The 25,918-nt window shown below is 45.1% G+C and overlaps 1 protein-coding gene across 2 annotated transcripts in view; it reads right to left on the bottom strand.

Annotated features, from left to right (window-relative positions):
* The window catches only part of notch3 (notch receptor 3), a 298,038-nt gene that overhangs the window by 88,245 nt on the left and 183,875 nt on the right, over positions 1–25,918 (bottom strand). For both annotated transcript variants that reach the window (XM_069927329.1, XM_069927328.1), the window contains exons 3-8: positions 18,076–18,218; positions 13,426–13,761; positions 8,368–8,490; positions 6,581–6,814; positions 2,004–2,159; positions 262–447 (exon numbers count right to left, since the gene is read on the bottom strand). In XM_069927329.1, the coding sequence (XP_069783430.1) occupies positions 262–447; positions 2,004–2,159; positions 6,581–6,814; positions 8,368–8,490; positions 13,426–13,761; positions 18,076–18,218 (1,178 nt within the window). The remainder of the gene's footprint in view (positions 1–261; positions 448–2,003; positions 2,160–6,580; positions 6,815–8,367; positions 8,491–13,425; positions 13,762–18,075; positions 18,219–25,918) is intronic.

Here is a 25,918-nt window from a genome sequence, read left to right as displayed (position 1 = left end):
GGTGGATGGCACAGTTAATGCAATGCTGTTCCAGCGCCAGCGACCGGGGTCTGAATCTGCCACTGTCTGTAGGGAGTTTGTACATTCTCCCTGTGTCTGGGTTTCCTCTAGGGCTCTGGTTTCCGCCCACCCTTCAAAATGTATCAGGGCTTGTAGGTCAATTGAGTGCAAATAAGAGGTACGGACTCGTTAGTCTGTTACTGTGCTGTCTAAAATTTAAAATTTAATTCACAAGAGGGGAATGAAGGTGGAGTTCTTTACCTGGCATACAGATGCATGTGAATTCTCCAATGCGATCCAGACATGTGGCATCATTCTGGCAGGGCATGGATAAGCATTCATTGATGTCCGTCTCACACCGCGGGCCGGTGAACCCCTTCCCACACTGACACTGGAAGGAGCCTTCCGTATTCACGCACTTCCCAAAGTGCTCGCAGGGATTGGCCCCTTTAGAAAACAAATGGATGAAGTTTAATGTGGAGAAAAGCCATGGACACAGAGTCTGATTACCCAGCTAAAGATGTTCAGTGCGGTACCAACACAAAAATGCTGGAGGAACTCAGCAAGTCTTGCAGCGTTCCATAGGAGGTAACGAGATACAGTAAAACCCCTGTTGTCCAGCAACTGGCTCAAAAAAAAAGCAGAAAATATATAGGTAAATAAATAGTTTAAAATTGGTGCCTTGCCATATGTTCACCAATCAAAGATAAAGCTACTGGAAAGGAGATATAGGGATAAGGGAAGGGGAGAGACAGTTATGTGGGGAGGGGGGGTGGTGGGATAACGGAAATCGGAGCTGTCAATACTAATGCCATCTAGATGAAGGGTACCCAAGTGGAGTATAAAGCATTGTTTCTCAGTTTGGCAGTGCATGAACAGACATATCTCTATGGGAATGGGGTGAGAATTGAAATGGGTGGCCACTGGGAGATCCACGCTTTTGCAACAAGTAAAGGAAAGGTGCTCAACGAAGCGTTCTCCAGGTATGCGTCCAGTCTCTCCCTGATGTAGAGGAGGCCACGATGGGAGCACCAGATGGAGAAGACGGTGCACTGCAGATTCACAAGTGAAGAGTCACTTTAAAGGGCCCCTAATGGTGTTGGGGGAGGAGATGTGGGTGCAAGTGTAGCACCTTTTGCAGTAACAGGACTTCCAAGGGGGGTGATTAGTGGGAAGGGAGGAGTGGACGAGGGAGTCACAGAGGAGACGGTCCCTGCGGAAGATGGAGATGCAGCTATAATTGGGTGTATATTTGAATGAAAGACATCAGCTCAGTTTGCATTGAGTCAGTGTCTCTGTGTACAACATCTTGAAGGTGATAGAACAGGGAAAGCAACTAAAAGCCTATGGGATTCATAAGCAGTGTATCGAACTTTGAATTTAGGATGATCTTCATAACACAATGGCTTGGCTATCGTTGGTATGTCCACTTCTTGCTGCAGTGAGAGAGGAATTGTGTGAAGCACAAGGTGGGAGAGGTGGTATAAATAGCAGCTGAAAGGCTTTGGTTTCACAGTGAGACTGGAGAAGGTGTTTGCTGAATGTATTCATGGTTAAGATCTATGGATGGTACAGGATGATGGAGAACGTGCTGCACAGTGGAGCTGAGGCCACGGTGGTCCACTGTGGAGCATGTTCCAGGGACCAAGTGACCTACCCTTGCACCAATTTCTTCTTAATCCAGTGGGTTTTTTCCACTCACATACCACCTATAGTAAGTAATCCCTTACAAACCACAGAGTACCTAAGGGCATCCTGAATCCTTCATCAAGGTACCTTGAAGGGCTCAGGTTCAAAATATTATTTATATATCTTTACCTCCTGTGGACACTGTAAGACCAGCTGAGTTCCCCCAGCATTACTAGCTCTGTGGTTAGTAAGGGATGACTTAAGGTGGTATGTGAATGAAAAAAAAAATGGTTGATTACCACTGCTCTAATAGGATGCGTCTTTCTCATCGACATCAGGAGCTCAGCTCCAGTGGACAGAATACTCAGCCATACCTATTGAACACTCGTCCACATCCTGATTGCAAGCAGGTCCAGAGAATCCCAAGGGACACGTGCAGATCGCTTCTCCATTCACTGGGTTGGTGTCACAGATGGCTCCTTCGTGACATGGATTGCTGACACAAGCATCTTCAAGGTGGCACAGCAAGCCTGTAGGTCAATGAGCGAAGCAGTTAAAGGTGCCGAGGAAGAAAGAGCCAGCCACCTTGTAAAGCATTACTGGTACCATATGTTGACATCCAAATTCAGATTTTTATTTTATTGTTAGAGTACATGCATGACATCTCATATATCCCTGAGATTCCCTTTCCTGCAGGCAAGACAGAATTACCTGTACCACTTACTGCTGATGCAAAAAATGTACATGTAAAAAAATAAAGACATTTAAGCAAGCTGACTGTGCAATACAGAGAGAGAGAAAAAATCAATAAAGTGTACGAGTCCTTAAATGAGCCCCTGATTGAGTTTGTCGTTGAGGAGTCTGATGCTGGAGGGGGAGCAGCTGTTCCTGAACCTGCTGGTGCGAGTCTTGTGGCCCCGATACTTCTTTCCTGATGGCAGCCGTGAGAACAGAGCGTGTGCTGGGTCGTGGGGATCCTTGATGATTGCTGCTGCTCTCCGACAGCAGCGTTCCCCATAGATGTTCTCGATGGTGGGGAGGGTTTTGCCTGTGATGTCCTGGGCCATGAGCACTACCTTTTGGAGAGCTTTATGCTCATGGGTATTGGTGTTCCTGTACCAGACTGTGATGCAGCCGGTCAGCACCTCTGTAGAATTTCCCCAGAGTTTCTGATGTCCTTTCAAACTTCTACAAACTCCTGAGGAAGTAGAGGTGTTGACAAGCTTTCTTCACGATGCCATTAATGGGTTGGGTCTAGGAAAGATCCTCTGATCTAGTGACTTCCAAAAGTTCTGATGAGGGGTTCCCAACATGAAACATTTCTTCTGAGTGGGGCCAGCAATTTCTAATTTTACAGTAAAAGTCTTGTTAAAAAAAAAGTTGTGAATTTCCTACTCACTGCTGCATGTACAGTGTGGAACTCCAGTCGATAGTTCTGTCTCCAGACTGCTGAGTTGAAGTTAGTTAATACCATCCTGTGTCACAAGTTCATAAAAAAAACGTCTCCTGGATCACTTGATTTCTATTGCCCAATCAATTTCATGCTAATCTGAGCTTTCAAATCCAATTGTCTGAGTCACCTGACTCCAATCGCCAGGTGCAGCGTTTCCTGCTGAAGTCTGCTACAGTCTTTCGTTCCAGACTGCTCGGGGATTTGGTTGGACCTAATTTTCTGGATTCTCAGGCAGTATTTTTAAAATTTAAATTTAAGGAAAATAAAGAATATATGAACCAGTAAATCTTGATAATTTATCAACTAGGGCAGCACGGTTGGTGTAGCGGTTAGCATAATGCCTTTACAGCGCCAGCAATTGGCACTGGGGATCAAATCTGTAAAGAATTTGTATGTTCTCCCTGTATCTGCATTGGTTTTCCCCGGGGGGCTCTGGTTTCCTCCCACCATTTGAAATGTACCAGTTGTTATAGATTAAGTGTATATTACATGTGAATTGGGCAGCATGGACTCATGGGCCGAATAGCCTGTTACCCGTGCTGTATGTGTAAATTTTTTTTAAATTCCACAAAGTAAAACACAAAGTACAAAAAAAACAAATAAATATTTATTCATTCATTTCCGCGACTTCTGTGCATCTTTGGTGCTTAAACACACGTCCACTAAATGTAAAAAATTTGAGAGCTATTGGGAAGTCCAGACTCTCACTACCATGGGCAACATCTCGGCCATGTCTACTTTGTCCAGGCCTTTCAAAATGCTTCTGTGAGGTCCCCCTTCATTCTTCTGAACTCCAAGGTGTACAGTCCAAGAGCCATCAAACATTCCTCTCATGCCAATCGAAGAGACAGCAGCTTCACGAGCTGTGCCACTGTGCTGTCCAGTTTCAGCCTCCTCCACATTTTTTCTACAGCCTTGGTTCCAGAGAGCACCACTTCAAGCATGAATCAGGCAGTGGGCTACCTAACCTCCAATTCTCACTCAACCGGATGGCATTGACATGCCTTCTCTGGTTTCTGCTAGTCCTCTCCCCATTCTTCCTCCCTTCCCCATCCCTTGTCTCCTTTTATCCAGATCTCCACCCCCCCCCCCCCTTCCTTCTCTTATCCTTTTAGCTGAATAAGGTTGAAGGTTTGGGATCCTGAGATGAGATAAGATCTGCAGTATTCATCTGTGGGATAGAGACAGCATACTATCGTTGAAGATACTGTTGGTTTCCTGTGGGAATTACCGAGGCAGATATTAAACTTTAAATTTACAGCATTCTGATTCCAGCTTTTTAAATGCATGCCTCCATCTCCTGCTTTCTCTTGTGATCTCCCTCCCTCATGTCTGTGGGGCTGTGCCCTTCCTGCCTGCCTTTATTGTCCTTGCTATGTGCTGCTTGAAATGTGTTTTTATCCCCCTCTGGAACTATGCACATACATTTTCCTCGTTGGAAACTCTGGAGTGCTCTCGAACACACACTGGTACCATTCTGGGCTCTTCCAACGGGTATTACCAAGGGACTGTCCAGAAAATGAATTATTGGTGCAGGTTAGGACTTTATTTCCTGGAGCGTAGAAGAATGAGGGGAGATTTGAGTGAGGTATTTAAAATGATGAGGGGACAGACAGAATAAATGTCGGTTGGCTTTTTCCATGAGGGTGGGTGAAAACCAAAGGACATGGGTTAAGAGCGAAAGGAGAAACATTTAGAGGGAAAATTTCTTCACCCAGAGGGTGGTGGGAGTGTGGAACGAGCTACCAGCTGAAGTGGTGAATGCGGGCTCAATTTTAACATTTAAGAAGAATTTGGATATGGTACATGCATGCGAGGGCTACGGATTGGGTACAGGTCAGTGGGACTAAGCAGAATAATAGATTAGCACAGACTAGGACGGCCAAAGGGCCAGCTTCTGTGCTGTAATGTTCATGGTTTTATGGTTCTATGCCCATTACATGAAATATTTGATTTATTGCTTAAGGTGGTATGAGGGTGGAAAGAAAAAGGTTGAGAACCACTGATTTACAATTCCAACATGCACTGAAGATTTTCAAACTCACCAAAAGTTTTAATCATACCTAATGGACTCGTTTTGTGCACAGTTCAAAACTCCAAAGGAAATAGGCCAAGGAAAATGTTTATCAAACAAAATATTTCAGTAACAATTGGGTCTAGAGCAGCGATTCTCAACCTTCCCTTCCCACTCACGCACCACCTTAAGCAATCCAATGGCATAGGGATTAATTAAAGTGGTATGTGAGTGGAAAGGAAAAGGTTGAGAACCATTGATTTACAGTTCTAACATGCGCTGAAAGTTTTTGAAACTCACCAAAAGTGCCCCTTTATTTTTGTGCAAGGTTAAACAGACCGAAGCATAGATTGATTCTCAAAACAATTTGCAGCTTTCTGTCATGAAACCTTGGCTTTCAGATACAGCTCACACGCTTAGCTCGATGCTGCTCTGCGCCAATGACCCGGGATCGAATCCAGCACTGTCTGTAAGGGTACATTCTCTCCGTGTCTGCATGGGTTTCCTCCGGGGGCTCTGGTTTCCTCCCACCCTCCAAAACTACGGGATTTGTCAGTTAATTTGGTTGTAATTGGGCAGCAATGGCCAAATTCAGCTACTGCTGTGTTGGAATTAAATTTAAAATGTAATATCTGCCTCAATAATACCTGTAAAAAGGGGAGAAAATGACACTGTGTATATTCAAGAGGGAAATGTTTGTGTGTATTTTGGTCAGTGTGGTTCATAGTGTGAAAAATAAAAAAAAAATTAAAAAAGAATGATACCTGTACAAAGTGAAGGGAGAAAAGGATAGGGGGCACATCCGGGGAAGTATTTTACACAGAGTTGTGGATGCCTGGAATGGACATTAGGGGCATGGATGAAATCAAAATAGACGGTAACAAGGGAGGAAGGCCTTAGTTTTTTTTAATCGGTAGGAATATAGGTCGGCACAACATCGAGGACTGAAGGGCCTGTACCGTGCTGTAATGTTCTGTGCTCTAATACCCGGAGGAAATAGACAGCATCTTCAATGAAAGATATGGTGCCTGTATACCACTGATGAATACCGCAGAAGTTATCTGCAAGGTACACTGCAGGTTCCCAAACCTGCAATCTTTACCAATTAGACGGTAAAGACCAGTTACCTCTTCAGTCAGAGGGTCGTGAGTCTATGGAACTTGTTGTCATGGGCGGCTGGGAATCATTGGGTATATTTAAGGCAGAGCTTGACAGATATTTGATTAGTCAGGAGCTGGGGAGTGGGGCTGAGTGGGAGGATGGATCAGCTCATGATTAGAATGGCAGAGAAGACTCGATGGGTCCTAGAACTTGTGACACATTCAGCAATCATTTGAATGCTCTCAACTTGAATACATGCACTATTATTTTGTTGTAGAGGAACCAAAGTCCTGGCAATGTTACCAAGCAGGATTCCTCATGTTCATTTGATTCATGAGGAAGTGCCGGCAATCCAAAACCCACACCTGGGCATGGATGGTTACCTGTCTTCCCAACAGGGCACTCGCAGAAGAATGATGCCACCCGGTCATGGCACGTGGCTCCATGGAAGCAGACTGCCGTGGCACAGTCGTCAATTTTCTCACTGCAGTCATCCCCCGTCCAGCCATTGACGCAGACGCAGGTGTGGCTGCCCAGAGTGTTGAAGCATGTGCCTCCATTGTGGCAAGCGTTGGGTTGCAGGTGACACTCATCGACATCTTCTGTGCAGAACTGACCTGGCAAAACAAGGTTCACAAAGGGTCAGACACCTGCAACAGACAAAAGTGCCTCTAGCTCAGCTATTCTCAATGTGAGCCGTACATTCCCCCATCGTGGGTGGCCACCGCACATTTAAGGAGGGGGGGCATTGACTGAAATCATAAAATATTTTATTCAGTAGGAAGGTACAGAAGAAACAAACTAAACTTGACTGCTTCACAGGGAAGGGAGCCCATAAACTTTGAGCGGAGTCCTAAGGGGCCCATCGCTGAAAATAAAGGTTGAGAATGGCTGCTCTACATTACACATCTACTCAACCAAACCCTTCCAAAGAATTCAACACAGCTGGAAGTTGACCGTCTATATAGTTCAAAATATTTAATACCCCAGATAAAATGGTGCCACATAGGTGGTGTCTCCGGACAACAAAGATTTAGCCTCCTGAACACTTTAGGTTGGAATTTTTGGGCCGCTGATTATGAAAAACCACCTTAAAATTTTCCGATCGTCTATTTTTTTTTAGATATAATCTATTTTTGTGATTTCCTGTCATACTTTAAGTCTACTTCAAACGTTCAAAACCATGAACTGCAACATGTCGTTGAAAATTCATTTCTGCACCCGCACTTGGGCTTCTCCCCTCCTGATCTTGGTCCAGTCAGTGAAAGGTTTCACCAGGACATTACGACAATGGAAAGTTGGTATCAGGGCAACTGGAATCATCAATGCCAGCCGACTATTGTTGGACACTGACCCGAGAGAGCATCAGATGCTGAGTACAAATGAAAATCAGTAGCAAAATATTTTAAAATCAGTTGAACTAACCCAATGTGTCAACACCATTATGCAATCAATCATGTTAAAATCAATAAAAGTTGACAAGGGTTAACAACCGCAATGTCTTGGTGAAACCTTTCACCATGTTTGTCACTGACAGACACCATTCTTCACTCCATCAAGGACATCTGCAAGAGATGGTGTCTTAAGAAAGCAGCCTCTATCCTCAAAGACCTCCACCACTCAGGCCAAGCCCTCTTCACTCTGTTACCATCAGAAAAAAGGTACCGGAGCCTGAAGACAAGCACTCAGCAGTACAAGGACAATTTCTTTCCCTCCGCTATCAGATTCCTGAATGATCAATGAACCACAGACATTGTCCTTCTTTGACCTTTTCTTTTTATTTATTTTGTAAGGTGTTTATATAAATGTTTGCACAGTGATGTTGCCGTAAAACGTTGAATTTCGTGACATGTTCATTACAATAAATTTTGATTCTGAAAAGATCCTGATTCCAGGTTGTTGCAAAACTTCCTGTGGTTCAGCTATGTCTCGCAGGGAAGGAAATGTAGTCCATATGCAGTTCAAAACCTTCGTAGGGTTAACTCTAACTACCTCCAAGGACCGTAAACATTGGCTTTGCCATTGATATCTACCTTCCCATGAGCAATAAAGATCCTAAAATGATACGGTCGCTTTATCAAGAGAGGCCCTTTTTAACAGTCGAGTTGTTTCATCATCTGCACCAGTTAACGTGGGACAGAGGATTTCTATACATGCAATGCTGACATACCTGTCCACTCAGGTGTGCACTGGCAATTGTAGGTATTCACTCCATCAATGCAGGTCCCGCCGTGCCCACAGTTGTGTTTGGGGCAGTCATCAATGTTAATTTCACAGTTCTGTCCTTCAAAACCTATTGGCAAAAATATAAGAATTAAGCAACCACAATAATAATTTTAAATTGTAGACTTCTGTCGATATTCAAATACTCAAGTACACTCTTAATCTAAAGGAGGTGCATTCAAATGTACAGGGTTCGGTGAGACCGCATCCAGAACACTCTCTTACACCCTAGTTCTAGATTCTCCCAATGAAAATGTCCATGTCCACTTAATAAAGGCTAATACTTTGCAATTAATTTCCGTTCCTGCATATTCTCTCCATCATTAGTAGAGGTGGGCACAGTTCAAGTAGCAGTTGGCGCAAAGCAATTACAGCACCAGCCACCAGGATTCGAATCTGGTGCCATCTGTAAGGAGCGTCTGTGTGGGTCTCCACCCACCCTTCAAAATATATGGGGTTCGTAGGTTATTTGGGCGGCACAGGCTCATGGGCTGAAAGGGCCTGTTACCATGCTGTATGTCTACATTTTATTTAAATAAGGGTGTCACAGGGAAACTGGGTTGAGAGGAAAATTACATCGCCACGATTTGAGCCCCGAAGGGCTGAATGGCATCACGTTGCTCCTGCATCTTGGGGACTAATACTATCCTGATGTCCCATGTTACTGGAGTCACACAATTACCCATCTCCATGCAAAGGAATGGGGCTGAGTGTTAAGGATCAGCTCATGATTAATTGGCAGAACAGACCTGACGGGCCTAATTCAGCTCTTATATCTTGTGAAGATGCATGCCTAAGCAAGTTCCCCCTTAAATTTTACTTTATTCACAACATAGTAGAAGCCGATTCCAGCCAGTTAAACTCATGCATTAACCAATGACCCCCTCCCTCACCGTATGCTTTTGGAGGGTGGGAGGAAACCAGAGCACCTGGGGACCCACACAGGTCACAGAGAGAACGTACAAACTCCTTACAGATAGTGCCAGATTCAAACCCGGGTCGCTGGTGTTGTAGTAGCGTTCCTATCCAAGACTTCTCCACCCATCTTTTAAACGTTAAAATGGTTGGGAAGGTCTTTGGGACTAGGCAAAATAATAGTTCGGCACAGAGTAGATGGGCTGAAGAGCTGTAGAGTTCTACAGTTCCTGTGGCAGCCCATTCCACATCTTCTGTGTTATCAGTGTGCCTCACTGTGTACCAGCCATAATCTGACATAACATTGGTTGAGGAGAGTATCAGGCGCAGTGGGAATTTTGTGGCCTGCCCTACATCCTTAACCTGTGCTGCTCGCGTCAATCTGTGAGTCTCTCTGCAAACGTCCATAGCCTGTGCTGCTCGCCTCCCTCTGTGAGATTCTGCAAACTTCATTAATTTACAGCAATTGATGTAAAATACTTCCTATTGCTTCCTGCCGCATAGAAAAACCTTTCCTCCTGAGAACCATGAACAGTAAAGTGTCTGGCATAAATATCTCCCTCAGATATTCAGGAAGCAGTGACTGCCAAGAAGTCACTTGCTCTCATTTAAAATAAAATTACAGAAAAAGAAAACCAGGGTGAACTTGTGACCTCCAACGCCAACAGCATTTTGACTTTAGTCCACACAATTGTGACATCCTTCTAAACCTCATAGCCTTGGTTTTAACAAGCTGAATACTTGTGACTATTTTTTATGTCGAAGGATTTTTTGCTGACGGGGTCCCTGAGCCCAAACTTTGTGCTACAAGGAGTGAAAGGGCAATTCAGAAAATCAGCCAGGCTCCAGCTGCCTTGTTGCTGGGTCCATATTTCTGGGCTGTTTCCATTAACTGACCGATAATGCCTACTTTACTGGACAACAAGGATTTTGCTTCCCGCTACCCGATAGCGTCCCAGCACACAAGATGGTGGTTGAACGCGGCGATTCCGCAAGGATCACGCCAACTAAATGGCCTTTCTCCCTGGGCTGCTGGCTGCGTGGTGGGAAATGATGAGCACTAGTGGGAACACCGACCAATCGGTAGCCGGCAACCCAGTGTCATCATTTCCACTGGAAGCGGTGGAACTACTCGGCCCAGCGGGCCTATATAAGGCAGGGCAAACCACTTAACAAACCAGTATCGACTGTACTTACAGTGTGTGGGTGTCTTGCTTTTGCACCCTGCTGTTACACGTGCTACACCTGAACACTTTTGGGTGGATTTTATAGATTTTGGGCCGCTGATCACTGCTCCTCTTAAAATTTTCCTATCATGTACTTTTTTTAAGATATAACCTATTTTTGTGATTTCCTGTCATATTTTAAGTCTACTTCAAGCAGACAAAACCATTAATTGCAACACATCATTGAAAATTCATTTTCTGCATCCACACTTGGATGCCCTCCCTGCTGATCTTGGTGCAGTCAATGACAAACATGGAGAAAGGTTTCACCAGGACATTGCCACCATGGATAAGCAGGGCAACTGGAATCCATCAATGCCGGCCAACTAGTGTTGGACCCTGACACGAGAGGCATCAGATGCTGAGTACAAATGAAAATCAGCGGCAAAGCATTTTTAGGTCAGTTGAACTAACGTAACGTGTCAGCTTTATTATGCGATTAAACATGCGAAATTCAATCAAAGTTAATGTTCCTCCAACTTCCTACATGACACAGCAAATATGAAATTATCTTTGTGTTCAGCTTGAACTTGCCGATCATAATCCCCAATTTTTTTTCAGGAAGCAAACCTTTTAAAAATTTGTCCAGTGTAAACAGAATATGTGCTCGTTGCAAAGTCTGACATCGTGCCAAGTGCATAACTTTCCATGCATGAGTTGGAGCCTAGTAGTTAATCATTTGTGGGGTTCAGATTCAAGTTTAAGGACTTAGGGCAGCATGTTTGGCAGAGCAGTGCAATGGTTTTTTTTTACAGGGCCCACAATTGGGACCAAGATTTAAATCCCATGCTCTCTGTAAGGAGTTTACATTCTCCCCGTGTCTGCATGGGTTTTACCCAGGGGCTCTGGTTTCCTCCCATCATTCGAAACGCATCGGGGGGTGTAGGTTAATTGGGTATAAATTGGGCAGTATGGACTCGTGGGCCAAAATGGCCTGTTTCTGTGCTACATTTAAAAATTTAAACTTCTTCCTGGAAAATTCATATCCTCTTTGCGTAGGCACCTGATGAGAGGCTCTGGGACACCACCAAGGCATAAAACAGAGTGAATACGCCCTTTTTGTGAAGTTGCCTGAATGGTTCAGAGGAGCAACATCTGCTCCAGTAACGAGGTGTTTCTGCTTCAGGAACTGTGAATTCCCCGCTACCATAGTTGACAAAGATCTTGATTTGATCGTGTTCCTTCTACTTCCTGCACCTCTGCGCTTGCCCTCTCCCCTCCTAGACTGAGCAAGAATGGAATTCTCCGGTGCTCACCTCCTGACCCACCAGCATCTGCCCTTATAGGATCAATGCTCAGAAAGGGAAGACTAAGGTAACCAAAGCACACAGGGAACATGGACAGGATACATAAGACATCAGTGGGCTTTACTCCACCAATGTTGGAGGGCCCACATTTGCAGATGTAGAAATGCTTTGCCCACGGTTGAGATCTGTAGTTCTGCAAACTCAAATCATTCATATCTACTGCATCACCTCCCCAAGGGTTCACATTCACACCTGTAACATTGTTTTCCCAAAACTGTCAACATCTGTAGCAATAATTCTCACTTTATTAACATGTGTACAGCCATCACCATCATTTATTTACATCATATCCACCTTCCAAACCACTCACCAATGGTGCATGGAAAATAACATCAAGCCTATAGAGCTAACAGGCCACGGCCTATCTATGCTAATGGCATGACGGCTAACTTTCTATGCTATTTTCTTCAGGACTAGACCATTGCTTCAAGGATATGAATTTAAATCCCATCCAGGCAGCTAACCCAATAACTGCAGAAAGACTGGGCACTTCTGTCCGCCTCAATAGAACGGATCTCCCAGTGGCCACCCATTTCAATTCCCCACCCCATTCCCTTGCTGACATGTCTGTCCATGGTCTCGTGCACTGCCAGACTGAGATTGTCTGCAAATTGGAGGAACAGCACCTCATCTTCCGTCTGGGCACCCTCCAACCACATGGCATTAACATCAACTTCTCTGGCTTTCCCCCGCCCCACTTCTTCCCCCATTGCCTCCTCCCAGCTCTGTCTGTCTCTCTCTCTCTTTTCCCTCTGTCTCCTTTCACGGAGCCAAAATCAATTCTCACCTTATATCATATCCAATTAACACCTTTTGTTGGTCTGGACTCCTCCCCCAGCCAAGGCTGTCTCTATGCTGACCTCTCCTGTTGTTTTGTTTATTCTGTGCTTATTCCTTGAGGAAGGGCTCAGGCTAGAAACGTCGGCAATATACCTTTATCTCCTATAGACGCTGCAAGACCGACTGAGTCCCTTCAGTATTTTGGTGTGTTTTTTTTCATGAAATGTAATGTCTGGAATCAGAACAGTTGCCTTTGTGATAAATGCGAATCCAATTTCCATTCGACCTAAAAAAAACCCATCAGATTCCCCGTCAGGGAAAAAATTTGGATCTGACCTCTGGAAGACTTTGAATCCTCTCCTCAATTAAATTAATTCTCTGAAAATTTAGAAAAAAAAACCACTATTCTGATTTTCTCCTCCATGCTCATTTTCTACGCCTTTTTAAAACGTTAGTGCTGTTATGAGGGGAAGATGTCTTTCTTGGACATCTGAGAGGGAGGATGATGAAGGTATTTTTCTGAGGAAACCATCAGCAGGAACCAGAGGCTCCAATCACACATATTTGCTGTGCTCTATTTAAGAGGTGAAAGAGTAGGTCGAGTGCAATATTGAGAGAGTGGAGACCCATGAGGAGCACAAAAGTCAGAACAGACCAGGCGGGCTGAATGGCCTATGCATACATTCTATGCTCCTTTGCCATTCAAAGAAATTATCAGGGTGGTGTCACTCAGTCACAAAGATGCCTCCACCTCAGATAAACACGTTACAATCTCACCTGGCAAGCAGGCGCACTGGTATGTCAGGTCGCCCGTCTGTCGGCAGGTCCCTCCATTCTGGCACTGTGATGGGGCACAGGGGATGTAGATGCTCTCGCACCGGTGCCCGGTGAAGCCGGCTGGGCACAGGCAGTGGAAGGTGCCCGGGGCGTTGACGCACGTCCCTCCGTTCCTGCAGGGGCTTGCCGCTCTGCACTCATCCACGTCGGTGCGGCAGTGTCTGCCACTGAAGCCAGGGGAGCAGGTGCAGTTGTAGCGGTTGTTCCAGTTCACGCAATGGGCCCCATTGGCACAAGGGCTGGTGGCACAGGCATCAATCTGTGAGCAGTTAACACCTGAGGGGCAAAGGAGAAAACAGCACAACTTTACCAGTGAAGTTTCTTGCAACAAATTATGCATGCACTAACTACACATATGCACCTTTACAGAATTTTTTTTAAATTAAACATACAGCAGGGTAATAAGCCCTTTCAGCTCACAAGCCCATGCCGTCCAATGACACCCAATTGACCTACAACCCATGTACATTTTTGAACGGTACAGGGAGCTTGGAGTGCCCAGAGGAAACCCACACAGACACAGAGTGAACGTACAAACTCCATACAGACAGTGCCAGATATGAACCCTGGTCGCTGGCGCTGTAACAGCATTGTACTAACTGTCAGGCTAGTCGTGCTACCCGAGGTTAGAAACCCTGCTTCCACCAGATGTTCTTTCCAAGCAAGTTTAAAAGGGAGGCCAACGTTAACAGTCATACAGCACGGAAACAGATCCTTCAGATCACCAGAGAAAAACACAAAAGTTTGCAGACACCGTGATTGCAGTAAATGCTGGAGAAACTCAGGAAGTCAGTGTACCTTATATAAAAAAAGATAAAAATACATAATCAACATTTCAGGCCTGAGCCCTTCATCAAGGTGTGATCTTCAGCTGCATCGACTTCAACAACCGATTTAAAATCGTCCCATTTAATTCTCTTCATATTCCCTTAGTTCTGCTACTCACCTGCGCGTTAGATCTGCTTGGTATCCTTTGGTATGTGAGAAGGGAAATGGATCACCTGGAGGAAACTCTATTGTCACAGAGAAGTTCCCAGATGGTTCAAGATTTTTTTATTGTCTTGAAATAAAACAGAGAATGTGACACTACACAAAATTCCCTTTAGTCCACCCCGTAAGGCAGACAAAGATTTGCTATCAGCAAAAATTGCCCGGCACCCCTTACAGTCGAAGAGAAGCAAAAAAGAGTCCTCCCCCCCCCCCCAGGGTCAGAGTGTCCGTGGATTCACCTTCATTGCTCCCGCAGCCTCTGAAGCCATATAACCTTCAGTCCAGACCATGGCCATCGGCAACCTGAGCTCCAGATCCAAACTTCCAACACTATCAGGAACCCCTCAGTGTTCTCAGCGCCCTCTTGCATCCTGGTTCCCCATTAGCCAGACTCCAGCAGTCCGCAGTCTTGTGCAAGTCCTTTGACCGCAGTCTCCGGCAGCCCACAGCCTGTGTGGGATCCTTACCTCGAGTCGCTAACAGCCCGTCACCTGCATGTTTTTCAGCCTCAGAGTGCAATACACAGACGTGCTGGAGGCACGCATCATGGCAAAGGGTTCAGGCCCGAAACACTGCTTAACCTTTACTTTCCATGGATGCTGCATGCCCTGCTGAGTTTCTCTGGCAAGTTTCTGTGTTGCAAACAGCATGGAAGGGCGGGGTTGTTTGCAGTTTGCTGGAGTTGCAAGGCAGCGATTTAACAGGCTCTCTACAGCCCATTCGGTACATTCTTGAAGCCCCATGAACTGCAGGACAATGGACTTGGGTATTTGAAGCTGAGGTTGGACTAATACAACACAATAAGCTGAATGGTCACCTCCAATGTCTTAATGCTTTATTGGATATTTTGATCATCCCACGATGTGGCTACCAAGCTCAATGTACTCCCAGCCATTCCCACCAGATGGCAGTGGGCAATGGGAGCCCAGATTGTGTCCAATGCAAGGTTCACCACTGCAGTGGCTTCTTCCAGCCCATTGATGATTGGCCAGTGCAGCACTGACCAGCATTCAAATCTGGTCCACATTGGTTGATAGCATCATTGCAAATTTCCTTTAGTACTCTGGTACTAACGTTGCTCCCAGCTTTATGATAAGAGTCTGGTTTACTCATGCACCATTCCAACATCACTTTGTTGGCGATGTACAGTGGTAGAACTTGCTTGCCATAATCCACAGATTAATGTATTTGGATGAATTCCTTTTCATGCCATTAATTGTGAAAAAAAATTTGCTGAAATAATTATTGCAGAAGGAGCAATTTATTCAAGAACCAAGGCATCTCGAGGCATCATGAACAAGGCACCTCTACTTCCTGAGGAGTTTGGTCGGCAAATTTCTACAGTTGTGTGGTGGAAAATCTGCTGAGCAGTTGCTGCGGACAGTATGCTGACACCAATACCACTGAGTGTAAAGTCCTGCAAGGTAATGGACAAGGCCCAGGACATCACAGGCTGAACCCTCCCCACCATCAAGAACATCGACAGGGAACCCTGCCGTCGGAGAGCAGCAGCAATCATCAAGGACCCACACCAGCCAGCGCACACTCTGTTCTCACTGCAGCCATCAGGAGAGAGGTATAAGTGCCACAAGACTCGCCCCACCAGGTTCAGGAACAGCTGCTACCTCTCAACATCAGACACCTCAATGACAAACTCATTTAAAGACCCTTACTTTAGTACTTTATCGATATTTCCCCCTCTCTGTAATGCCCAGTGTGTTTTCAATTCTTTATTTGTGTACATTGTGTAGTTTTTTTTTTGCACTGCCAATAAGTAGCAATTCTGCCTCACCCACAGGAAAAAGAATCTCAGGGCTGTATGTGATGTCATGTATGACCTCCTCCCGTACCAGACTATACAGAATCCTTTGTAATGATTTTTACGTTACTCGTAAATCTTAATTCCCATCTATCGCTGAATGTAATGGCAATAGTAGTGAGATAAACAACTAGCAAAATTAAAATTAATCCTTTAAATTACAACATCGTACATTTACATAGTTTCATGTGGTTAAAGTGAAAAAAAATGTAGTTGTAAAAATATAGAATGTGATAAATATAGTTGTAAAATGCTTAAATATAATATTTCTTAGATTATATGAATATTAACAACAAAATTGTTTTGTAAAATCTTTCTACCTTGAATTACAACATTATTAGTAACTGAGCAAAGCCTTTTTTAATTTTTCTCCTTTTCCTTTAATCACTCTCCATTCTAAAAAAAAGTTATTGAGGTCAGTTCACAAATAAATGACCACAATATTGTAGCTAAAACACCAGAGAATTTGAAGCTCGGGCAAACAAAACCACGAGATTCGAAGAGTCATTGTAAATGGGGAATAATGCTCAACTCTTTAATCTGCGGCATCTAACTGTAAGATCTCTCACTTGGGAAGGCACTGGGCTGGGGCAAGAAGGAAATGAAGCTGCAGTAAGATATAGAACAGAAAACAGCCCCTTCTAGTCTGTGCCAAACTATTATTCTGCCTCGTTCCACTGATCTGCGCCCAGTCTATAGCCCTCCCATCCATATGCCTGTCCAAATTTTCTTAAATGTTAAAATTAAGCCTGCAATCACCACCTCAGCTGGCAGCTCGTTCCACACTCGCACTACTCTCTGTGAAGAAATTTCCCTGAAACCTTTCCCAATTCACCCTTAACCCACGTCCTCTGGTTTGTATCTCACCTGCCCTCAGTGGAAAAAGCCTACTTGTCTTTACCTTATATTTTCCCGACATAATTTTGTACACCTAGCTGCATTTACTCTGTCTATCCCCCATAATTTTGAAAGCCTCTATCAAATCTCTCCTCATTCTTCTACGGTGCAGGGAATAATGTCCTAACCTGTTTAACCTTTCGCTCTAACTCAGTTCCTGAAGTATGGCCAACATCCAAGTGTCATGATGCATAATTGGGGAAGACATGGGATTGGAAAATCAGAGCGGGCGCTAGTGACGGATGCTTTGTAGCTCCTTTGTCTGACTTACTGGTAGGTAGTTCAAGACACCCAGCTCAGCCCTGACTCTTTGCTATCACTGTAAATTACAAGGTGGCGACTTGCTCCCACACACTCATCACTCCACCCCCCCATCCCGTGCTAGTTTTGAACTTGTCAATGAATAAGAGTAGTGTGAGATGGCACATCCTTCCCTAGGATGGCCATTTCCAAATTTCTAAAATGGAGGACATCCAGGGTTAACGTGAGAAAACTCTCTCAGAGGGGTGAGGGAGGGGGAATGTACCACATTAGATTCAGCATCCCGGGGTCCATAGGCCATGCATGGCCATGTTTCTTCTTGGGCACATGCGTAATGGATTGGAATTCCAGGGCCACTCACATACTACGGACCCCGGGACGCTGTATTTAACATGGTAAATGCCCCCTTTCTGCCCTTACACCCCCAAATGGAGGACAAATTAACATCCGCTTGAGATGGCGCTGGTCAGAGGGCAGATTACTCAAAAGCCCGACTGCCCGGGCCTAAAACCAGACATCTGGTCACCCTAATCCTCCTTGCCCCTTCCTGAGGCTGGACCCACTTTGCATGCCGTCCTGCTATTCAGCCCCCTCACCCGCCCCCCAGCGAGACAGAGGCTTACCCATGAACCCTCGAGTGCAGCTGCAGCTGTATTTTGTTGTGCCGTCCACCACTGAACTGGTGCATATCCCTCCGTTTAAACACGGTAACCTTTGGCAAGGATCAGGAAACTGACACAGGTCCCCGAAGTAGCCAGACCGACACCTGAACAAACCAAGAAAGAAATGGGCAAGGGTTTCAGCTTGTTGGAATATGAAACAGCAAACAGACATGAAGTCAGATTACGTACATTCATAAGTTGTTTAATTTTTTTTTAATTTAGACATGCAGCACTGTAACAGGCCCTTCCAGCCCATTAGCCTGTGCAGCCCAAAACCCCAATTAGTCTACAACCCCCAGATGTTTAGATAGGTGGGAGGAAACCAGACCACCTGCAGAACTGCTGTAACTGAGACACCCAAAATAGGCCACTTGGCTCCTCCAACCATTCAATATGATCATGCCTGATATGCCCCAGGCTTTATCTGCCCTCTACACTAGTTTTGCAGACCCCTCAATTTCCTGGTCTTTCAAAAATGTACCTGCTTTAAATACCCCACCCCACCAAATTAATCTCACTTCTGCCACCCTCTAGGGTGAAGGTCAAATTAATAATTTTTTTAGACAGAGAGCACACTAATAGGCCCTTCCAGCCCATGGTTCCATGCTGCTCAATTACACCAAATTGACGTACAATCCCCGTATGTTTTGAAGGGTGGGAGGGAACTGGAACGCCAGGAGGAAACCCACGTAGACACGGGGAGAATGTACAAACTCCTTACAGACAGAGCTGTATTCGAACCCGGGTCGCTGGAGTTTTAACATGCCGCCAAACTGTGCCCTGATGAGATAGTTTCCAAGGTTACACAGGCCCTCATTCCACTAGATCCATGCGAACACTCAAGCATCCATTCACACCAATCCGGGATCAATCCCATTTTGTTCTCCCTGCAGTTCCACCCTCCCTCCCCACCCCCCCACTACCATCCGCCGGATTCATCCACTGACCAATGCTTATTGTGTTCAGACATTCTCGGTGGGACATGAAATGAAACCTGGAAGGACGCCCCATGAAAGTCACGAAACATGGAAGCAGGAAATTCACCCCAGAACATGCATTCTGGACATTGTCTGAGTTCTGGCCCTTGCTTGTAGAACAGTGCAAAGTATCGGAAAGCCTCTGTTTCTCCATTTTGACAGGTTGGATGAGGAAGCTTCTTTTTGATTCTGGGCTGTCCCAAATCAGTGGCCATAATTGGGCCCGTGACTGTACTATTTATTGATAATATTTATTTTTAAAATGTGTGTGTGTGTCTGTGTGTGTGTGTGTGTGAGATGTCTTTTTCTATCTTTGCAGTGTTTTTTGACCGGAGAAGGCTGTTTCATCGGGCTGTATTGTTATAATCAGATGCTAATTAAACTTGTAAGCAAGTCACCAGTAAACATGACAGGAAACTCAGGAAAATTTACCCAGAGAATGCAATCTGAGTTTCGAGAGACACATTCAAATCCCACCTTGCCAGCTGGATACTGAAGCTGAAGTAATAACATTATTTTAAGGAATTTTAATTAACAATGCTAACCTTGGTAGCGTTAACTATGAAGCAACAAGATTATTATGAAATCAAAGCACAGAAATGCTGGAGAAACACGCAGCGTTCATAGGAGGTAAAGATCTATTACCTTTCCTCAAGGTAGTCTTCTGGACCTAAACGTTGGAAATAGATCTTTACCTCCTATGGCTGCTGCGAGACCAGCTGAGTTTTTACTACAATCACTACATTTGCGGAACTTTGTGCCCTTCAATTATTTTACATTTTTTATTTTCTTTTAATTTAGACGTACAGCACAGTAACAGGCCCTTTCAGCCAATCACACCCAATTGACCTGCAACCTCCAGTACGTTTTTAAGGGTGGGAGGAAACTGGAGACCCCGGTGAAAACCCATGCAGACATGGGGAAAATGTACTAGCTCCTTGCAGTCAGAGCCAGATTCAATCACTGGCGCTAAGCACTACGCTAACTGTGCCGCCCTCAAGAAAGGAATCTACCTCTCCTCAACATGTGGTCCTCGACCCTCATCGTGATTGGCCCTTAACCTGCCCATCCTTTCAGAGGCAATCAGGGTTGGTCAATAATTCCCAGCCTTTCCCAGAGACGTCCACATCGTGTGAGCATCAACCAAGTGGCCTGTGTCCCTTCACTGGTTTCAAAGCAAGGGAGGAAACTAGGTTGGTGGGAAGGGTGAATGTGAGGGGTGAGTTAATCCTAACTGAAGCTTTTCTGTCAGGAGAAGGATGCGGAAAGAACAAACTTGAAGTAATTATGAGTGCATCAACAGAACATTAACTGATAGGACCACTGGCAATAAATCAGAGCCAAGTGTGGGAGCTCAGGTTTCCCAGCTTGGTGCCTGAGGCCTCTAGTCCGACAACTTGTTCCCATCAAGTGGCCTGGGGATGTGAAAGGGCTGTTTGCTCCCAGTCCTTGGCGCAGTTCCACTTTCCCACACTGTCATCTCTCTGGCCGCCCACTCACATACCCCCCCCCCCCCCCCCCCCCACTTTCTCCTCCCCGACCAGCTGCATTCCATCAGCTCCCCTGCCTGCCACTGGCTCTTGTGGTGAGCTCCACTACCCCTTGCCATCGCACCCCCCATCCCATCCTAAACAAGGAGCAGGGAACATTCCTCAAGGAGTGAAACTTGCCACTGTGGTCTTTGAAGGAACGGTTGAAAAACTGTTGGGTGGGAGTTGGAGGTTTCTAACTGTCCATTAAAAGGCCATGGCAAAGAGACTCACTCCATCCCTGTGAGGAGTGATTCATGGATGACAGTGGAGATGATGAACAAGGTGGGGTGGGGGAATTATAAATCAGTGGTTTCCTCCCACCATTCAAAATATACTAAGGGTGTAGGTTAATTGGGTGTACATTAGAAGGCACGGATTCGTGAGCCGAAATAGCCTGTAACCCTGCCATATGTCTGAATTAAATTAAATTAATCCTTTCTAACCACAGAGTATCTTTAGTATCTTTAGTATCCTAAGCCATAGGTGATTAGTAAGGGATGACTTACGGTGGTATTTGAGTGGAAAGAAAAAGATTGAGTGCCACTGACCTAAGAGTTAGAGCATTCAGGGAGAGTCAGCTCATTCAGATTTGTTGGACTGCTACAATGAGCAAGAGAGAGACTCTCACAGTCCTGGGGCACCTGTCTTACAGGTAACAACATCATCTGGAAGCACAGCCACCATCCACGAAACATTACCCAAAAAATATTGTGCAGAGCAAGAGCCCACAACAAGCGATGATGGTTGAGATATCCTTCCCTCCACGGTATAATGGATAGTTGTGGAAACTATGCAATTCTTCTCATCATTGAGGTTAGCAGAGGGAAATGTCGCTTGGCTTGGTTTGTTGTGACGCAGATGACTTGAAGCAGACATCAACGGCCTGAGATGTTAACTTGGTGAAATGCCGAACTCAGCAGTGAGACTGAGGCTTTGGGAAAATGATCTCAAAATTCTGCAATGTACAGAATTGGCTTAGAGCAGGATTCTGCCTCACTCTGAAGCAAATGGTCATCATTGCCCTCTTTGCACCTCAGCAAGGAGAACAAAGCTGGGGTCAATAAAACCAAGACATATCGGAAACACATAAAAATCCCTGGCACAATAAAATCCTGGTGCATAAACAGGCCATTCGGCCCATCTGATCAATGACAGCATTTTGTGCACCTCTCTTGTCTCTGTCTGTCTTTCCTCATGTGGATATCTCAGTGCCCCCTCTATTCCTTTCTTTCTCGTGCTCTGGTGTAAACCTGGGAGGCTGGGAAAAGTACATTGTGGGCATGTTGGCACAGTGCATTCTTGTGGATGAGAACAGAATGGATCACAGTCTGGTGTGGAACCAAAAGCCCTGCAAAAGCCCAGGACATCACAGGCAGAACCCTTCCCACCACTGAGAACACCTACAGGGAATGCTGCTGTCGGGAGAGCAACAGCAAACATGAAGGATCTGTTCTCACTGCTGCCATCAGGAAAGGGGCATAGGACTCACACCACCAGGTTCAGTAACAGCTGCTACCCCTCCACCATCAGATTCCTCAATGACAAACTCAATCAGGGACTCATTTAAGGATACATTTGCACTTTAATGATTTTTTTTTCTCTCTATTGCAGTCAGTTTGTTTACACTTTTTTTATTTGTTTACCTGTGCACATTGAGACAGTTTATTTTGCACTGTCTATAAGTAGTAATTCCGCCTTGCCCACAGAAAAAAATCTCAGGGTTATATGTAACATCATGTATGTACTCTGACAATAAATCTGGAATCTGAGACAGAGGGAATGGTTAATGCCAGGGTGACCCCTTACACATTTGATATACTAACGAAAGGGATTACTTGGAAATGCCACAATGCAGGAGATCCCTGTGATAGCACAGATGGATCGCCAGAAATTCCCCTGAAGAGAATATTTTACCCCAAGTTTCAGTGTAGTCTGGTCCATCCTCACAAAGCAGTGAGAAATTAATTTGGTGGCTTGGGAGCACAGATGGTGAAGAAAGCCTTGCTGTTACATTAATCTCAATAGATCCCACACATCATCAATAGTATTTTATTTGCACATCATCCATGAGAATTAAAAGAAAGAACGATCCGTTGGTAGATTGTACGGAGGCGGGGTGGTAATGATTCCTTGAATGAAGGGATAAGTATACAAGGAACATTTGATGGTTCTTAGTCCGTACTCCTTGGAATTCAGAAGAATTAGGGCAGACCTCGTAGAAGCATTTTGAATGTTGAAAGGCCTGGACGGAGAAGATGTGGTCGGGGAGTTTAGGATAAGAAGGCCAAAGTTCAGGATTGTAAGGCGCCCATTTTAAAACAGAGACGTGGAGGAATTTATTTAACCAGGGAGTGGTGAACCTCTGGAATTTGCTACCAAATTGGAGGCCAGGGTCGTTGGGTGTATTTAAGGTAGAGATTGATAGCTATCTGAATGGCAAGGGTATCAAAGGTTATGAGGAGAAGGCAGGGGATTGGGGCTGAGTGAGAGAATGGATCAGCTCATGCTGGAATGGTGGGGCAGACTCGAAGGGCTGAATGGCCTGCTTCTGCTCCAAAATCTTACGGTTTAATGGGGAGGGGGGGTAAGAGAGAGAGAGAGAGAGAGAGAGAGAGAGAGAGAGAGAGAGAGAGAGAGAGAGAGAGTTGAAGGAACATGAAAAATGGTCAGTTGGGTTAAAGAAGCACTTGACATTCCATTCTGGTGTGTAAAACAAAAGAATGCTTGCAAATGCTTACACATTCATACAACTATGTTGTAATTATAAGACGTTTATGCTTACTCACAGTTGGCAAGAATGGCCTTGTTTGGTCTTTTAGCTAAATAAGCTAGCTTTGTCCGATAACAAGTATTTCCATTGGGCAGTGTGGTTAGCACAATGCTACTACAGAGCAAGCAACCTGGGTTTGAATCCCGCGCTGTGTGTAAGGAGTCTGTCGGGTCTCCCTGGGTCTGCAGGGGTTTCCTCCGGGGGCTCCGGTTTCCTCCCACCATTCAAAACAAAGGGGGTTTGTACGAGCTTGTCGACAGGAAGGGCCTGTTACCATGCTGTATGTCTACATTTAAAGAAAATAAACTAAAATATATGGGCATGCACACTTCATACAAACAGAGGTAAATGTCTTACAGATTTACACTCCGCATATTTGTACATTAAGAACTTAAGAAATGAGCAGAGTCCGCTGTCCAGCCCGTCAATCCTGCTCCGCCATTCAATGTGATCATGGCTGATCTGATGATAAACTTATCTCCACCTACCTGGCTTTTCCCCATATCCCTTAATACCCCTGGTTTGTAAAAATATATCCAACCTTGTCTTAAATATATTTACTGAGGTTGCCTCCACTGCTTCAATGGAGTTGCCTCATTTGTTATAAGGAAACCATCATGGAAGCTCACTACTCCCACGTCGGTTGGGGGCCGCTGGTCCTCTAAGTAGGCTGCACTTCACTTAAGTTTGTCTTGTAGCACGTACTCCTGCACCTTGGAGAGCACCAATGAGCAACTCTAGGTGAGCAGGAAGACCAATCAGTTCTAATGATTTCCAACAAGTAACCGATCTCTCTCTCTCTCTCTCTCTCTCTCTCTCTCTCGCCGTAAATTCCAGGCAACTGCCCCAAAAAGGCATGTTATTGAGAATGAGCTGAGACAAATCCCAATGCCCCACCTCGTGGGTGAAGGGGCACTCTGACTGGAAGTGAGAGATGGTATCTTCTGGGGTAAAGTGTCAGGGAAACTTTGTTTTTGAAGGAATGGGCATGGAAGGCACTCCTCAGCACAATCGAAGCCCGATCTTAATACAATCCTTGTTAGTAATGAGATGCTTGATGAAACTACACTCACACTTTCGCAGGAGCTCTTTTGAGAGTGACCTGGCCGGCTGCTTCAAAGAGTGGTATGGCTGCTGCGGAGCATCAGATCAGAGGTCAATCAGCAAGAGCGGCACCAGGGCTTCCCTCCCTCCCATCGATGGGATTTACTGGGATCGTTGTTCAAAGAGGGCTCACAAAAATCAACGAGGACCTCTTCCACCCTGCACACAGCATCTTCCAGCTACTCCCATCCGGAGCATCAGAGCTAGAGACAGCAGGCTAAGAAACAGTTTCTTCCCACAGGCAACGAGAATGCTGAACGTCTGATGAACTGCTCTGTGACAATAATAACAATATTTATTTTAATATTCGTATATCAGCATATGTTTCGTTTGCCTGTATGTGTGTTTGCAGTGTGCTGCACTGAGGATCAGAGAATGCTGTTCCATCGGGTTGCACTTGAACTTGAATTTTCTCTGGACTCATAGCACTATCTAGGCCTGATGGCTTTATGGACTAAAAAGAGCAGTGTGTGAAGTTCAACACAAACCCATTTTGAATACCCATGGAGGGGACACTGACACACTGCTTCACTCTCATGCAACTTAATTTTCAGATCCAATTGGGTGAAGAGGTGCTGAACTTTCAGCTGATATGTCAAGACACTGTCTTCTCAGAGGCTGTGAAAGATCTCATGGTTTTCTTATGAAGAACAGGCAAAGTTCTGACTTGGTCAGTATTTACCCTTCAGCTAACATCAGGGAAGCAACTTATCGTCTAGGGTCATCTTGGGCTTGGCATGCACAATTTTTTTCATTGGATTTCATTGGTTCTAAAACACCCAAAATCATCAAAAGCTATGTAGAATTCTCGCTATTTTCTTCAGATTCGCTCTTCATTAGAGCAGAGATTTAAGAGGGATTCTGAGGGGCAACTTTTTCCCTCAGAGGATCTTTTGTGTCTGGAACGATCTGCCAGATGCAGCTGTAGAACTGGGTACAATGGACAGATACACGGATAGGAAGGGTTTAGAAGGAGAAAGGCCAAATGGGACCAAATGTTGGGCCAAAAGGCCTGCTCCCCATTGAATTGCTCTATGATTATATTGAATATCACCCAGGCCATGCCCTCTTCACTCTGTCTGAAGGGGAGCACCCAGCGGCACAAGGACAGCTTCTTCCCCTCTGCCATCAGATTCCTGAACAAATGAAAGGCACTGCCTTACTTTGACTTAGCATGCACTATTTTCATTTATTTTATAAGGTGGTTTATATAAATGCTTGCACTGTGATGCTGCCACAAAACAACAAATTTTGTGTCAATACATTCTGATTCTGATAAAAGTTTGAATCTTGATTTAACATTGTTTTCCTTGGCTGTTTTCTGAGTTTTGAACGCTACTCACTCTTCTGCTTCACCCAATTGGATCTGAGAATTAAGTTACATGAGAGTGAAGCAGTGTGTCAGTGTCCCCTCCATGGGT

The sequence above is a fragment of the Narcine bancroftii genome, chromosome 3, assembly GCF_036971445.1.
Source record: "Narcine bancroftii isolate sNarBan1 chromosome 3, sNarBan1.hap1, whole genome shotgun sequence".
Taxonomy (NCBI): Eukaryota; Metazoa; Chordata; class Chondrichthyes; order Torpediniformes; family Narcinidae; genus Narcine; species Narcine bancroftii.
Note: the sequence above shows the minus strand (reverse complement) of the source record. Positions and strands in the feature narration are given on the sequence as shown.